Source organism: Malurus melanocephalus, unplaced genomic scaffold (assembly GCF_030028575.1).
Source record: "Malurus melanocephalus ecotype Western Australia unplaced genomic scaffold, MMel_1.1 scaffold_636, whole genome shotgun sequence".
NCBI lineage: Eukaryota > Metazoa > Chordata > Aves > Passeriformes > Maluridae > Malurus > Malurus melanocephalus.
In genome coordinates this window covers 323,647-339,912 of record NW_026623868.1, presented here as the reverse complement: position 1 = coordinate 339,912, position 16,266 = coordinate 323,647, and the positions used below count along the sequence as shown (strand labels likewise).

Below are 16,266 nucleotides of genomic sequence, written 5' to 3'. Positions count from 1 at the left end.
GCAGCGCCCTGCGGCTCGGCCAAGATGGCGGCGCCGCTGTCCCCGTTGCTGCCGCTGCTGCTGCTGCTATCGTCTCTCGGCCGCCCGGCGCTTGCCTCCGCGCAGGCCACGGAGGGCGCGGCGGCTGCGCCACATCGTCGCTTCGAGTACAAGTACAGCTTCAAGGGGCCGCACTTGGTGCAGGCGGACGGGACGGTGCCGTTCTGGGTGCACACGGGGAGTAAGTGCCGGGCGTGGGTGGCGGGGCAGGGCCGGTGGCCCTCCCGAGGCGGAGGCATCGGTGTCCGTTCGGGGGGCGCGGGTTCGCGGGGAGAAGCCGCGGGAGAAGCTGGCCGTGGGTGCCGCCGTGTCCGCCGCCGTGCCCTCGAGCTCCACGTGGCAGCGGAGGCGCAGAAAGATGCTGCGGTAGCGGGGCAGGGCCCGGGCCCACCCGCGCTGCCGAGGCACCCGGGGCCTCCTGGTGTGAGGCTGCGGACCCTGCGGAGGGGGCTCGTGGCGCTGCCGGGAAGTGCTGATGTGTCACTGGTGCCGCGCTTGAGGTCGGCCGGGGCCGCGCTGCCGGAAAAAACGGTTGCGTTTCGTCGTATCGCAGCTCTTTATGAAAAGTGCACCTTGGCAAATACGTCTTGGCTGAACAACCTTTGTAGAATGCGCGTACCCTCTTTTTTAAGGGGTCCGTTGTGCTCAGAAAGGTTTCTCGTGTTTCCTAAGGGTCCCCCCCTCATAAAAGGCATTGACGTTTACGGTTCCACCTTCGCATAGTTTCTCTGCAGTAACCTCTGCTGTGCTTTTGGTTTTTGTTAGATTTTATTTTAATTGGGACTGCTTAATTCATAAATGTAACTTTTTTACTCTAACGTGACTTTATGCTCTAAGTGATGTAAAGGAATCTGTCCGTAGATTAACTTCTTTTGCCCTTGCTTTTTAAAGAAAATAATCCCAAAAATAAATGTTATTTAATGCAAACAAATGGGTCTCTCTCTAAATGTGGACTTGTTGTTCATTTAAAGTTCTAAACGGAAAGTTAGAACGTCTTATTTCCTTTCCAGATGCCATCCCAAGTGCAGATCAGATCCGTATAACAACCTCCTTGAAGAGCCAGAAAGGGTCAGTGTGGACAAAAAACAAATCAATATTCGAATACTGGGAAGTGGAAGTGACCTTTCGGGTTACGGGAAGAGGCCGCATCGGAGCCGATGGATTGGTAGGAGCAGTTTGACCTAAATGAGGAAAACAAATGCTCTTTAAAAGTGAACCTTGATTTATGACTCTTCTTCCTTTCTTCATAGGCAATCTGGTTTACAGAAGAGCAAGGCTTGGAAGGTCCCGTTTTTGGGGCAGCTGATAAATGGAACGGTGTTGGAATTTTCTTTGATTCCTTTGACAATGATGGAAAGGTTGGTTGGAAGGGAACTCTTCTAGCAAGTGTTAGAAGTGAATTACCTGCCTGTTGTGGAAAAAAGTAGGATGTTATTTTCCTACTCTTTTTTTCATTTCAAAGGGATAAAATAAAATAGTCAAGTTTCCCTTACAGTGGAAACACCAATTTTTAGTCTGTCTTCAGAGATGCTCTTTCTCTCAGAATAAATCTTCCTTGCGTAGCTCAGCAGCAAAGATTGTGTAGCAGATGGGGATACCAGTTGCTGTTTTCAATTCTCAGTYTTCCAGTCCAAAATGATCCTGAAACTGAAACAATACATACTAGGTCTGCTTTGCTGGTTTTGGTTTCCCTGCACAACTTTGGCTTGCTTTTAGACATTTAGACAGATTTTAGTAGAAGGCTGCCAGAGATGTTGCTGATATTTTGGTTCAAATGAAATTAATCCATTGGTGTGCCATTTTTTCCCTAGAAAAACAATCCTGGAGTGATTGTTGTAGGCAATAATGGAAAGTTCCTGTATGACCATCAGAAGTAAGTTTATTTTCAGTGTTATTGAAGAATGCTTGCTTTTGAATGACAAAATGTTTCACGAAACCCTTTGAGAAACATTATAAAGGCTTCTTTTATGTGAAGCTTGGCTATTTCCTTTACATTTGAGGGTTTCTATTTGTTAAAACCATGCTTTGGCAATAACAGCAGAGAAATTGGCAACTGATAGATATTTAAGTGGCATACGCTCTTTGGGATGGATGAACTCGCATAAGCAGAGGTACAGCACAGACTTCATTGCTGACGGGGACCCTCCACACGCTGCTAATAACCTACAGAAGTGACTAACTGAAAGCTAATTGCCTATCACTAAAACTGCTTGGATTAACTTTGATTTCTGATTGTTTATCAACAGCACAATGGACACCTGTTTGGATTCTTTGAGGTGTCTAGCTTAGTCAGTGCAGTCACTACAGCTTATTTCCATCTGGGTTGCCAGGTGCAGGAATATATTTTAGAAAACAGATTCCGCCCTTCGTGCATTCCCTCTGCATCGGGCCCTGTGTACAATGTGTGGTACCGGAGAGCCCAGGCTTGAGAAAAGCTCACGGCAGTTCCAGAACAACCTTGGAAAAGCTCGCAGATTGAGAAACTGTGATGAGCTCGCTTAGTGAGAGTTAGACKCTTTTCTGGCCTGGCTGATGAATCGTACCTAACCCGTAACTCTTCTTGCCTAGTGATGGATCCACGCAAGCGCTGGCGTCCTGTCAGAGGGACTTTAGGAACAAGCCCTATCCCGTGCGAGTCAGGATAACGCACTACCAAAAAACACTGACCGTAAGTCCTCTGAAATAACATAATTACTTGTGTTTCTCAGCTTCTAAAATGCGAGACTGGGATTTCACGGAGTTGCGACAAATACATCGGTTCCGGCGTTGTTGGAAATGTTGAGCTCAGCAGCAGAGGTTGGGAGTAGGTGCTGTGTATTTAAATACTACGCAGTTTCTTTTGGCTGCATTAGGATGCAGGTATCTCTGATTTTTCTCACGTTACTTAGGGGTCAATTGTGCAAACGCACTCGTAATGTGCTCAGACTGTTCTGTTGCTCTTGACTTGGCTGTAGAGCTGTCCCAAAGTCAGGATCTATTTAAGCTTCAAGTGATTGAGCAGCTCCTGAGCTTGGTATTTCTTAAGCTGCCCTAAGAGTTGCGGACGGTTTTGTAGCTCATTTTTGAACTGGAGGTCCTTGAAATGTGGCTAAATAATAAATCTATTTAACAATAAATTTAAATATGCTACTTGAAGCTTCTCGACTCCAAAAAGCAGTAGGGCTTTGAAGACTGAAGATTAAAAACCCCTGGTATAAGGGAATCCTTAAGGATTCTTAAACACTATTGAGATGATTGTGAATTCCTTCTAGGTAAGGAGAGAGAAATGCTGCCGTGGTGCTGGGCTATGTCAGCTACCAAGTGTATGTGCGTATTTGCGTGTGTGTGCGTGCATGCGTTGGCTTCTGATTCCTTCTGGAGAGATGCTGTTCGTGTATTCACAGGTAGTGGCCATAAACTGCAGAGCTGTCATTTTGCAGTAGAAGTTTCCCTAAAAGTAAACATGACTGCACCTAAAAGAGGCCTGCACCTTGTACTCTGGGAAAAGCTGCCTGTCCCTCTTGAATGAGAGTTAAATTTCCTGTTTTCACGTGGTCCCGATGCCTCCTCTAGGAGCTCCTCTCTCCCACATGTTGCTGTAAACCTTAGCAGTTCTCTCTTTCTCTGTGGGTATTTGCAGAATCTCTCTACACTTCGAATCAGAACTGCAGTGGATGACTGGTGTAGGTCAGGTCTGTATTGTCCAGGACCTTCTTAGGATGTGGACTTTTGAAAATAGAAAGCTTCTGTAAAATGTTGATCAAATGTGTCTTTTGGGAAATAAATAGTTTTTGGTTTCTAGGATGAGCTGCTGAGTTTCCGAGTAAGTTGTATTTCTGACTATAAATGCAAACTGACAAAACAATCAACACGAATGTGGTGAAAATCCAAAGTGTTTGTCCTTTTAGGTATTAATTAATAATGGCTTTACTCCGGATAAAGAGGACTATGAATTTTGTGCCAAAGTAGATGATATGGTGTTGCCATCACAAGGGTACTTTGGAGTATCTGCAGCCACGGGGGGACTTGCAGGTAGGAAATGTTAAAAATTATGGCAAATACTGTGGGGATTTGCAAGGCTTGCGAGAGAGATTGGTTGGTTGGGTTTTTAATGCTAGCGTGATCCATTAGATCGATTTTTTTACCATGATGATGTAAGTAGCCCTCTTGCAGTCCCAAATTACTGACATGCCTAGGCCTTTTCCTGTCTACAGCTGAAGAATTTTCAGTTTTTCCTCACAATGCTTCGCTTGTTCCCCACCACACAAACTTCTGAGAAGACTTTAGGAGGATGCTGCTTCCCAAAGACCCTTGGAGGGTTGGCTTGGGAAGCGGAAGGTTGGCTTGGGAAGTACTGGGATTTGTAATGTGATTTTGTTCTGTTTGCGGAATACAGATGACCACGATGTGCTGTCATTTTTGACCTTCCAGCTGACTGAGCCTGGGAAGGAAGTGGTAAGCCTTACTATCAGTAAAATTCTTACATTTGTAAAATACTTTATTGTGCACATTATTTTACATGCAGCACCAGATTATGGCATTTTCTCCAAAGTCACACCTGGCATTTTCCTGTTTCAGATTTTTTTCTGTTTTAGAAAAATTAAACTAGTATTCTAATGTTTCAGTAATATTGTCATTAATGTTTTTAAGACTGGAATTCTGAAAGCGCCACCGAGGCAACGAAACTCCCGATGTTAAATCAAACCATGCGGTACTGTAAAGTACATTTTCTTTGGAAAGCGAGCAAGTATCTGTTCTTGCTTTCAACTTTCCCCGCCTCTAGAATTTCTGTTGGGAAAGTTTTCTATTTGATTTCAACGGGAACGTGTGCCTTCTCACTTCAGTTTTATGTATGAATCGGCTCCAGTAACTTTTTAACGTGTTAACGTCTGAAGTCTGAACAGCCTTGCTGCAGAGTCATTTGTATGAACGGTGGGGTAGAAGGTGAAAAAAATCTCATACAAATCCTTCCCTCCGATAATTTTTTAAAGCCAACACCAGATGCAGAAATCCCTCAGAAAGATAAAGAGAAGTATCAAGAAGAGTTTGAACACTTTCAACAAGAGCTGGATAAGAAAAAGGAAGAATTTCAAAGGGAACATCCTGATGTGCAAGGACAGGCAGGTAAGTTACCTGAGCCATTGTTCAGTTGTCCAGGAAAATGTTAATTTTCCAGGATGTTCAGAACTAGAGATACTCTGGCTGATCCTGCTAAGCTCCTGCTGTTACTTGTATTATTTAAAATCTTTACTGTGAAGTGTTTCCTGAAATCTGTTTTGGTGGTGTCTGGATTGAGAACAAAATGAATGACTGGAAACATGGTGGAAGTTATGAACAACAGAAGGGAGAGAAGGTCGTGCATCCCTCTGTAAAGAGAGGAATAAGAAAGCGTGGCCTTTTTCATTGTTTAAAAGACATCTTTTGGGTGCGTTTCTGCACATTCATAGAAAACTTCTTTAAAGATGGCTTAGTGCATATTTTGGAATGTGTTTACGTGGAAAAGCTTTTAATGGAAAAGCTTTTTAATCCTTGCCTAATGCTGGGCAAACAAGAACCTGATTATTTTAAAATATAATGGAAGCCATTTGTTACTTCTGTGGATTTTACTAGCTGTATGTGAATGCAAATACACTGGGGATGTACTTTAGGCATCTAGACCTGGAATTTCAGGTTGTCTTTTTTTATTGGACAGTGATAACTTATGGCTGTTCTAAAGGTCCTATACCATTGAACTTGATCTGTGTTTTTGCGATTCTGTTTGGCGTTTCGTTGATAAGAAATAATCCCTTGGCCACACGGTCTTTTGGACTTTGGGATGGTGAGGTTGTAGGAAAAGGCAGATGCACGTGGATACATTAAGGGAGCGAGAGAAACGATCCAATGCAACTTCTGAGGAATGTGCACATACGTAAGAGCTCCCTGTGCTTTTTTCTTAGCAGCAGATGATGTTTTTGAGACTCTGAGTGATCGTGAACTGAGGCAAATCTTCGAGGGGCAGAATCGAATTCATCTGGAAATCAAACAGCTTAACAAGCAAYTGGACATGGTTCTGGATGAGCAGAGGAGATACGTCTCTGCAGTCACAGAGGAGATGGCTAAAAGAGGAGCTGGGTTTCCAGGCCAGCAGGGACAGGTAAATAAAAACTGTGGTGATTCAGAGCCCAGCCCGATTCGAGCAGCGCATTTGCTTTTTCTAAAATACGTTGATCTTTTTCCCTCTGTGCCCCTACCAGGTTTCCCAGCAAGAGATAGAGACAATAGTGAAAACTCAAGATGAGGTCATTAGACAAGTAAAGGAAATAAGGTAAACACCTTTGAAATGTTAAGGCTGTGTTTTGAATTTGATGATTTTCCACCTTTTGAATCCTGTGTATTATTTCAGTGGGATAATACTGACAGACTTGAAGTTTGTGTCAGTTGCTTAGCGAAGACTCTCTGCTTATCTTTAATTTCTGTAATAAAGTCAGCTCATGCCTCAAGRATTGCTAAGCCCCCTCATTTGTCTCTTGCTTTTATGATGAAATTGTACTTCAACAGGTAAGTCCGGTCCCTTTAAAAACAATGAAGTAAAAGCTTTTTCTTGAAGGCTGCTAAAATAGATTTGTGAAGATGCCTGTGTTTGGTAGGGATGCCTCAGTATTTCTTCTAAGATATTTTGCTGTTGCTATCATAATCGGGAATGGCTTTAAGCTGGTTTAGCCCTAAAACATTCCTTACCTTGTGTTTAAAAAAAAAAAAAAGAGAGAAAAACAACTCCTCCAGTTCCCTTCCCCCCAACCCCGTATTAGTTTAAGGGCAGCTCTTGTGATTTATCTAAGTAGGTCAGTTTTTTGTAGAATGAAGATTAGAGCGCTTCCATTTTTGCGCTTGTTCTTCCACGGAAGCTTTTCTGTTAATATTCTTGCCAAATCTTTATACCTTGCAAGCAAATTAGATTTTCTTGTTAACATTGGCAGTCTGCCCTTCTAGTGCCTACTTATCGGCTCGGAGTTTGCGTAACATCATCTTAATATTTTTCTTAGATTAAAGAATTGTTTTATTTAGAGAGAGACGTGAACAGCCCGTTGTTGCCTCTCTTGTCATCCCGCAGGAAAAGGACTTAGAGGACAAGTAATTTTCTTGGCGAGATTGTGGATTTCTTAATCATCTGATTRCTGAAGAATCTCGCATGTTTCTACAGTAGAAACTAGAATCAGCGGGACATTATTAATGCAAAAGTCAATATAAATTCAATTTGATATAGACCGTGTCTGTTAAGGGAAGTTTATTTTGCTTTGAACAAAGACTGGATTGGCCTGGGGGAAGGTGGGTGTGCAGATTTCTGTTCATTATGTAGAGATGGTTCTGTCAGGAGGAAAAACAACCCACGTGAGTGTCCCATTTGTGTTGTAATGCAGTGAGGCACGTGGAAGGACACAATTACTGTAGGGGGTTATCAGGCAGTGGGCATGATGCGTTAATTAAGTGAAAATCCTCCGGTGCGAAATTCACTTCTCATATATGTTACTATAGCACTAATTCCAAGTCAAAGTAAATGAAAAATTGCTGACGGCGCTCTACGAAGCATTAGGAGTGCTCCGTGAGAGCAGTGAAGTAAGCTCCCATCTGAACCAAATGGGAAGTTTTAAGTAAACTAAAAAGAAATCCAAAGGCATACATTTTGATTGTCTATTCTGTTAATAATGAAGAGATTATCATTCACATAATAAATGTTTTAGCTGTGGAATAATCCTCTTTGCAACTCAAAAGAAACAGGACAGTAGGGGAAAATCATATAAACATATTGGTTAGAGATTAAGGCTTTTTTTTCTCATTGACTAGTTTACCTCAAACCAAATTAGTTGAGAAACCTCAACTTTTTATGGATTCAATTTCATTTGTTGTAGAAGCAAAATGAATTCACAATAAGACAATATTAAGTATTATGACAGTGCATATGGGAAATGAGTTCCTCATATAAATGGTAATCACAAAATAAAGATGTATCTAAATCTTTTCTTATCCCTAAAGCCTCTTCTTTGTTTTTATTTCTTACATGACTGCTTTTATTTATTTATTTTTCAAACAGCTTTTGGGTTTCTTCAAAGATTGAATTAAACTCTGCTTATCCTAAAGCCTTGGCAGGAGCCTCAGACAGAACTCTTGTTCTATAGAACTCATCAGGCAGGCAGGCAAAGCCCATGTCTGGCAACAGAATATTTGCTAGTTGATGAGACGGGACGCTGTACAAATGGCAACTGTCTGCAGAATGAACTATTCTTAAAATTCCTAGTTTGACTAAAGGATTATTTCTTGAGAGGTATTCTTGAAAGCTAGAAGAAATATTTGGTGCCTTTTGGGGCAACTGGGTATTTCTGATCAATTCCAGTGAACCGAAAGGTGTCCGGAATAACTGCTGTTTGTAGGAAAGCTGGTGCATGCTGAAAGCTGTTCTGTTATTTGTCTCGTTTCAGGAGTTCTGTGACCGATGCTCTGAGATCCATCAGTGGAGCTCAGCATCCTGGCTCTGCAGGAGTCTATGAAACAACTCAGCACTTCAATGACATCAAAGAACACCTTCATGTTGTAAAGAGGGACATAGAGCATTTAGTGCAACGAAACACGGTAATTTATGTGCTGCGAGTGTAAAGCGTGACTGTAATGCTGCTTTCTTTGGCTGATAGTGAAAAGCTAGGATGAGCCAGCGTGCAATTTAGGGAGCAATTAATCCTTCGTTAAGCTGCTTCGCTAAAACTACGCTGCCTTGACCTAACTGCATGATCTGAGTCTTGATGAGAAGTTTTGCACAAAGAGCATGAGTTTTAGTCTAATTTCCTGTGGAAACAAGGTCAAGCAATTAGGTTTTCTGGGTGCTTTTTATTTGTGTTTGTCCCCCTGCTTAACAACTCTATACAGAGGAGATTCTGTGGTGCTTCTGCACAGAAGGGAGAGCTTTAATCAGGGGAAACTCGGGCAGACTGCTTAAAGTTTCTAAGTGGAAAAAATGACTGTGCTCACAATCATGAGCACCTTAGTTTAGCCTAGGTAGCAATTAAGCTGAATTACCTGATGATCCATAGAAGGTCCTTGATTAATTTACCAAATTTAGTTGGTTATATTACCCATATAACCCTCAATTTAACATCAGGCAATTTATCTGAAACACATAAAGGTGGAAAAGGAAAATGATATGAGGAGTCACATTGTTTTTCAGAGTAGTGTCATTTATGTCCATTTTCTGTTTGTGTTCTGATTTTTGCATCATGTTGCAAAGATGCTGTTTTTCCAAGTTTTTGATGGTATGTCTTGTTTGCTCTTTTCTTGGGTTTTAGCCATCTAGTGAGAAACCAAAGTGTCCAGAGTTGCCACAGTTTCCATCGTGCTTGTCTACGATGCATTTCTTCGTATTTGTGGCAGTTCAAAGTATACTATTCATTGGTTATGTCATGTATAGGTAAGTTGAAGATAGCAGGGCAAACAGTTTTAGAACTGCTGACTGATAATACCATTGGAATGATATCATTATTAATGATAATCTTGCCAAAACAAACAATCGTTTAGATTGGAAGAGACCTTGGGTGGTCTCCAGTTTAATCTTCTGCTGCAAATGGGGTGCATACTGAATTCAGATGAGGTCACTTGGTGTTTAAACGGTTCAGGTCTTCAAAACCTCTACGAATGCAAAGTTCTCCACTGTCACAGAACCCACTGGAAATGCTGAATTATCATAATGAAGTTTATTTTATTCTACCCTCACCTGCTGGGTGTCAAGCGAGAACTTGACCTGTTTCAATGTGACTGTTGTGTCTTTTTTTAATCTAAGCTAATTGGGATGTTCTTTCTGTTCTCTTCTTCCCCCCTGTGATGTCATAATGTTGAAATTCTGTTTGCACTGATGGAAAGGGCAACCTCAGTGTTTGGGAGTCTTTTTGCCATCAGCTGGAATGATGGCTTCCAAGACCGACAGGGAGCTGGTCTCCTCAGGTTCTTTGTGCCCTTGTAATTCTAGCACCTGGATATGGTTGATCCATAGTGTCTGTGTCCACTGAGACAATGAATCTGATCTGTGCCAGAGGGAAAAGGAAAACCCGTTTAAAGTCAATTCTTTTCCTGTATAGTTGCATGGGTTTCCTTTTCTAAGATGATCCTTAGGCCAGTTGGATACTGAGAAGCTCCAGAAAATGTTAGGAGTATTTTAAGTCAGTTTGTTTGTTCTTTCATAATTTCTGGCTTGTGTCCAGAATGTGGGGTTGGGTTTTTTTTTTTCCTTTTGTGTCTGATGCAAAACTGGAACTGCAGTGATGCTACCGATATCTTTGTAAATTGAAAATATTACATCCTGTTTTTGTGATATGACTTACATTTGATTTCCCTATGTTTCTGTTGGTAAGGAATGGAATCTTTTATTCCTCAAAGAAATTAAAATTTAAAGTGGTTAGCCAGTTTTAAGTTAAAAGGACTTGAAGAATTTTCTTCTGCATTTTCTTTCAGGAGCCAACAAGAAGCAGCAGCCAAAAAGTTCTTTTGATGACCCGTTCCTTTCGTGTGTACATAACAGCAATATGTATGCACAGAAAATTCTACACTTCTGTAAATGAGGGAAATTTTAATGTTGGATATATTTCAATATTATAAATTATTGAATTTTGTTAAATAAAATGAATTCTCATTTCAATTGTTGATGCAAAAAATAGACTGGGAGGAGTGGAGCAAATGCTGGATGGGGGAAGACTGTGCACCCTATCTATGTCTGTGTTTTCAGCCAATTTTTTCATAAATAGGGCAAATGCCCCATTTTCTCTCCTTTTGCTAAGATTGCGGAGGAGGAGCTGAAACACCCAGGCCTTGTGCTTCTTCACAGTGTGAATGGCAGGTGGATGATTTGTGCAGAAAACTTGCTACCGAGTGTCCTGACATACCACATAAAAAGAGAAGGCAAAAAAATCCCAAACCCCAAAGATCTGTTCTTCCGTGGGATTTGTTTTTTTAGCGGGTAAAAATTTATTATTAACGTTTTATTTGGTTAGCACTTGGATTTAACAGTTATAAGACCATTTCAGTTAATTCAAAGTCTTTCTGAAACAGGCATTTCAACACTTTTTAATATGTGGACACAAAGACAGGCCTTTAAGACCCTGACTGTTGATACCGGCTGTAAAAAAAAAAAAACAGTTTTACAGAGCATGCAAAGAAAGGCTTTTCTCCTTACTTTGAGGTTTGGTTTTAGGCAGTGAGAGAAAACATGCTAAAGTAGTTTCTTTACGTACATTGTGGGGCTGATTTCTTTTTTCATACTTTCAAGTCTGTCTGTAATTTTGTTGGGAGATTTGTGGAACTTTTCCAGCAAAGGTTGTTGCTTTATCCATCCTCTGATTGTATTAAGAATATGTTTAGTGTGTGAATTTGTCTTTACTTTTCTAAAGCTGTCTTCTGTCTTTCACATATYGAGTACATATGCTTTGATTTAAATCTTGACATGGTGAGTATTGTAAACTGCAGGTATTGAGTGTTAACCAATTTCTTCACATACTTGTTTCAGACATGTTTGTTAATCTGTAGAACCAGTATTTTGTATCAATTCCTGCTTGAATATCAAAAGCATAAGACTGAACATGAGGTTTTGATACTGCTTATTAAGTGAACATTTGCTTCAGGAAAGAAACTAAGCAGAGGCCCAAACTTAGGAATGTGAAATTATTTATGCCTTGTTTACATATCTGTGGTAAATTTGACCTTGAGTTATTTGTGTGAAGAATTAGAATAGGTATTTCTGTGGTTTCCTAAATTCTATAAAATACACAAATACATCAGGATATTTCACTTGTAACTATTGATTTGTTTGTCTGAATCTGCAAAAAGTATCTGATATGACATATTCCTATTGCATTTCTACGGTCTGCTCCCTTGGAATGCAACACATGCTGCCAAATTTACTGTAATGAAGAATACTTCAGTATTGTGCCTGTCAGTTTGGAACAATGATGTATCTATGCAATATATTTTGTTACTTGAAATAGTGTCTGTGCTATACCAAGAAAATGAGACTGCCTACACATCAATTAACACATCTGCAGAATGGAGGATACTATAAGTGATATAGCTTTAAAGATTTGTTTCTGAATTTGAGCAGATTTTGCTGTAGTAATGAGAGAAACTACTGCCTCAGGCTAATCTATGAAAAAAAAAAGAAAAMAAAAACTTTTCAGATACAGCAGAATAACACGTTGGAATTTATTTCTTCTGTTTCAACACCAGCAAATATTTCCAGGTGCCTTGAATCTAAGCTATTACAGCCCTGACTCTTCTAACTAAACTTAATATATTTTCTTAAATGGTTCTGAAATTGTACAGTGTTGTTCCCTTCAGCTGCAGGCCTTCTTGCAGTAGTGCAACACCTAAACAGAATTCCTCTCACAGCAGGCTCTGCAAGACTCTCGATGCAGAAGGTATTTTGCTAAGTAGGTGCACGCATCTGGCAGAATGAGGAGCAGTTCTGATGTCTCAGTTGGAATGAGCCTGGATTTTTGTTACTGTGAAGTTACCCACCCATTGCTTTGGGTTAAAGTTGGAGCAGCCCATACTTTGTTTGTTTTGTTAGAAAGAAGAGCAGGCTGGGGGTGATGTCTAGGGGGAAACGCGAAGCCTACGGTTTTCTCTTCGAGAGGAGTCTCTGCCTGTGTTTGTGCTGCTACGTGTATCAGACATGTCTCCCACATGCCACGAAGAAACTTCTGTGGCAGGGAACAGAAGGTCTAACGCAGAATATCAGAAAACTGGTAACTTTGCTTCATGATTCATTTCACAGTTGTCTCTCTTTGAAATTTCCAAAATTGCCTCATCACTCACTGGATCAAAAGAAAACTCTCAACTACCCATCTCACACTTCATCCTGTGCTATAAAATCACAGCAAATAGCAACAAATGTGAACTTCAAGAATGTTTGCCAGTCAGTGTAGCCTCCTGTTGGGAGGTTTCTTTCAACAGTGACAGTGTGTTTGATTCATATCAAGTATGATTTCACAGCTAGGGGGAAAAGGCACCTTGGAATGCAGTTGGACAATATGAGGGAGAACAAGTTAATTATGTTTGAATCGTGGATAACAAATGGCAAGTATTTGGCAATGGCAAGAGAATGGGATTATACTGGTGGGATTTATTAAATACATGGTCACCCCTGAATCTTTCACTAGTCAAATGCACAATACAGTTTGTAAATGACCTGGTTTGCGGTTTGTAAATTAAGTACTCTGGTCTGTAACTTGTGTGGGAAGAAAATCTGACATTTCTCAATGGATCAATTACTGTAACACCAAAAATTGTCTACTTTTTTTTTTTTTTTTTAATTTAAAATTCAAAGAGCTGACATTTTCATATTTCTGACTGATGTAAATTGATCCTTGGAGTTCAGAGATAACCTTATTTCAATAAATGTGCATATTTTTAGTAAGCCCTTTTCTTCTGTTTTGGTACATGTCCACGAAATCTAAGCGAGTGTATTTGAAGCGTTCTTCATCCGGAATTCAGAGTCTGAACACCTACAGATCTGGGTTCGCTTCTGGGGATTTAATGCCATTCTGAGGTGGAATTCCCTCTTTGCCATATTTCCTCAGCCAGGAGCGAATTTTTAGCAAGTGGAGGAGGGTAATCTTGAATTTAATCAATTGAAGCTGGCAAAGCCCTAAAATATTTCTTTCTGATGGTCCAGCTCCTAGAAATCCTCTGTAAAGGGATGAAGCAGGGCGAAGAGTCCTGGTTCTTCCAAGAAAACCTACACATCTTTGCATTATGTGGCTGTTAGGAACACAGAATTGAGAAAAGAGGCCTTTGAGGCTTTTAACTTTAGCTTTGTAATTTGCCTGTCTCAAAACTGAATTCTGTGCTGGGGTTAGAGATCTGTATGTTCCTAGATATAAAAAAGCCTGTGCTCCATATCACCCAGTTTCAGCAGATAAAACAGGAACAGAGTCTAATTCTTACTTCACTTGGACTACAGGGAAAAGACATAGATTTAAAGAAAGTGGCAGAATGAGTACTTAATTAGCTGCCGTCTGTATGTTTTCATGAAGCCTGTGATTCCTGTCATCAACAAAAAGCAGTGGGTTTGTTTTTTTTGTTTTTTTTTCAATTCAGGTGGTAGTTAGAGCACCTGCCCAAAGCTGAATTATTCTGGGGATACTGGCTATTTTATGCCTTTTGTCACTGGTCTCAGATTCGGTGTTTCTCAGCAGCTTCAGTGACAATCGGCCCAGTAACATTTAAAGCACTTTTTGTAATCTTTGATTTCAAAATGAACATTGGAAAGCTTTTTGTTGATGGGAAGGTTGAGACCTGGASGGCAAGACCCGTAGCGCTCCCTCCCTAGGCCAGTTTGCAGCTTTCTTGCCTTTCTCTGTCCTGTGAAAGCATCTCTTTTAGACAAAAGAGGACGTTTGCAACATTTATAGGGAGATCAAAGCCTACAGGATGTTAGGAAAGCTTCTTTTCAGTAAAGACCGATAGCATAAAGCTTAATGGGTACCGCTTCTTGTACACTTGGAGAAAACTTTGACACCTAACACTGGAAAAACCAGCGCTCCATATAATATTTGCAAACAAATTCCAGTTAGGAGAATTTGAAATTAAGATGAAGTAGTTGTAATAACTTGGAATTCACGATTCTAAGTAGTAGTTTCAAAAAGAAAAAAATTCTTGTTTAGTCACTATCAATCCAGGATTACACAATGTCCTGCTTTTTTAATAGTAATAGGTCTGCTTTATTAGAAAAGCTGTAATAGAGATTAAGGTATTAAACAAACATCCTCCCGTCTCTCAGTTCTCATGGAAATTATGTCAGTGCTGGGAGAACCATTTAGATAATCAAAATTCCAGAATGTTTCATTAAGGCATGTGCAGTAGGATAAATGCTCAAAACCCAAATTCATGAACTTTGGAGACCTTTGGCTTTTGTTTCCCAAAATAGTCTATAGCCTAGGTAGCAGATCCTGCAACTCTTCACCTAAGTAGACCTGGTGAAGTTAATGATGTGAATAAAAGTTTGAAAGATGAGGACCTACATAAACAATCTACAACCGAAAGGTATCCAGACTGTTTTATGGCATCTATATCCAACTTCATTTATCCTTTATCAGCAGTCAGGATTACAAACAGTAGGTGTGCTATGCAGCACCGAAACGGGGATGGAGACACGCTGGGGAAGAGCTGACTTGCTTTCTTTGGGATTACTTTCTTGAAAAAGAAGCAGTCGTAGCAGTGATGCCCCATGCACCTGTGAGACAAACCAACCATATGGAAAGGGGCTGAAGAAAAAGCATACAAAGTCCTTTCTGTCCAGTGGAATAAAATATTCATAGATAAAAAGAATCAGGTGTTTTGCTTAGTGAAGAATTCAAGTTTTCAAATCTCTGATCTGAGGGGTTTCCACTCAGTAGTCTGAATTTTGCTATTTTACTCTGGCTACTGGATCAAGCAGGTTTTCAGTTCAGATCCAGGGAATGTTGTGATCTCTGTAAAAGTGAGAGAGAGCTTCAAGACTGAAGATATCAAATGCTGTCTTATAATTGATTTTTGTGTGTCTGCACGTACAATTAGCTTAAAGTATTAATGTAAAAAATAGGTAGCTGCATCTAATGATTTTTTTTGAGTAATCTGAACCATCTGCCTCTATATATTAAGGAGTTCACTCTTTAATCCAGATTATGGCTGACAAACTGGTTTTGGCATTCACGTTTCACTAGCACTGTGCCCTTGAAGCACTGATGTGGCTCTAGAAACTCTTGCTTACAACTGTTGGGTTTGAAAACAGTTTTTGTTTGGCTTCCTTGTAGTTGCTTTTTTATAGCTTCTTTTTTTCCTTTTTCTTTTTCTTTTTTTTTTTGAGAAGATGGCCTTTCTAATGAAAAGTATGTTGAGCAACCAGGTAAAGAATTTGGGACTTGGAGGTGGAGGGGAAGAAAGCAAAGAAGAAAGCACTCCTTCTGATCCAGCAGCAGCTGCAGGAATGACCAGAGAGGAGTATGAGGAATATCAAAAGCAAATGGTTGAGGAGAAGTGAGTACCTGTTCCCTTGTTATGAGTATGGGGCTGATTCTTGGTAACTTCATGCATAGAATAATAACCCAAGAAAAAGCCAAACATCCAGATCCTAATGTTTTTTAGGGTTTTTTTTTTTCTTTTTACAGCAGATGAACATTTGCTGAAAATTCTTTCCAAAATAAAAGTCCACCAACTGGAAATTATAAAATATTACGTTCCCATTTCTTGCCCAAGCCC

At 40.4% G+C, this 16,266-nt stretch overlaps 2 protein-coding genes across 3 annotated transcripts in view; both read left to right on the top strand.

Moving 5' to 3' along the window:
• The first annotated feature begins 6 nt into the window (after nucleotides 1-6).
• On the top strand, nucleotides 7-11,206 carry LMAN1 (lectin, mannose binding 1). 2 transcript variants are annotated; one of them, XM_057383470.1, is made up of 13 exons: nucleotides 7-220; nucleotides 1,050-1,204; nucleotides 1,290-1,397; nucleotides 1,851-1,912; nucleotides 2,608-2,707; nucleotides 3,927-4,050; nucleotides 4,415-4,473; nucleotides 5,010-5,142; nucleotides 5,958-6,151; nucleotides 6,252-6,322; nucleotides 8,472-8,622; nucleotides 9,330-9,451; nucleotides 10,489-11,206. In XM_057383470.1, exons 1-13 carry the CDS (start codon nucleotides 25-27, stop codon nucleotides 10,523-10,525), a joined length of 1,512 nt encoding a protein of 503 aa, XP_057239453.1. In that variant the 5' UTR covers nucleotides 7-24; the 3' UTR covers nucleotides 10,526-11,206. The 2 variants fall into 2 exon arrangements, with proteins under 2 accessions (XP_057239453.1, XP_057239452.1); XM_057383469.1 differs by having other exon boundaries at nucleotides 5,955-6,151.
• Nucleotides 11,207-11,514: 308 nt separating this feature from the next.
• Nucleotides 11,515-16,266, top strand: part of CPLX4 (complexin 4) — a 13,089-nt gene continuing 8,337 nt past the window's right edge. Inside the window, exon 1 of the mRNA XM_057383471.1 lies at nucleotides 11,515-16,044. Within this exon, the coding sequence (XP_057239454.1) occupies nucleotides 15,878-16,044 (167 nt within the window). The 5' untranslated portion in view covers nucleotides 11,515-15,877. The remainder of the gene's footprint in view (nucleotides 16,045-16,266) is intronic.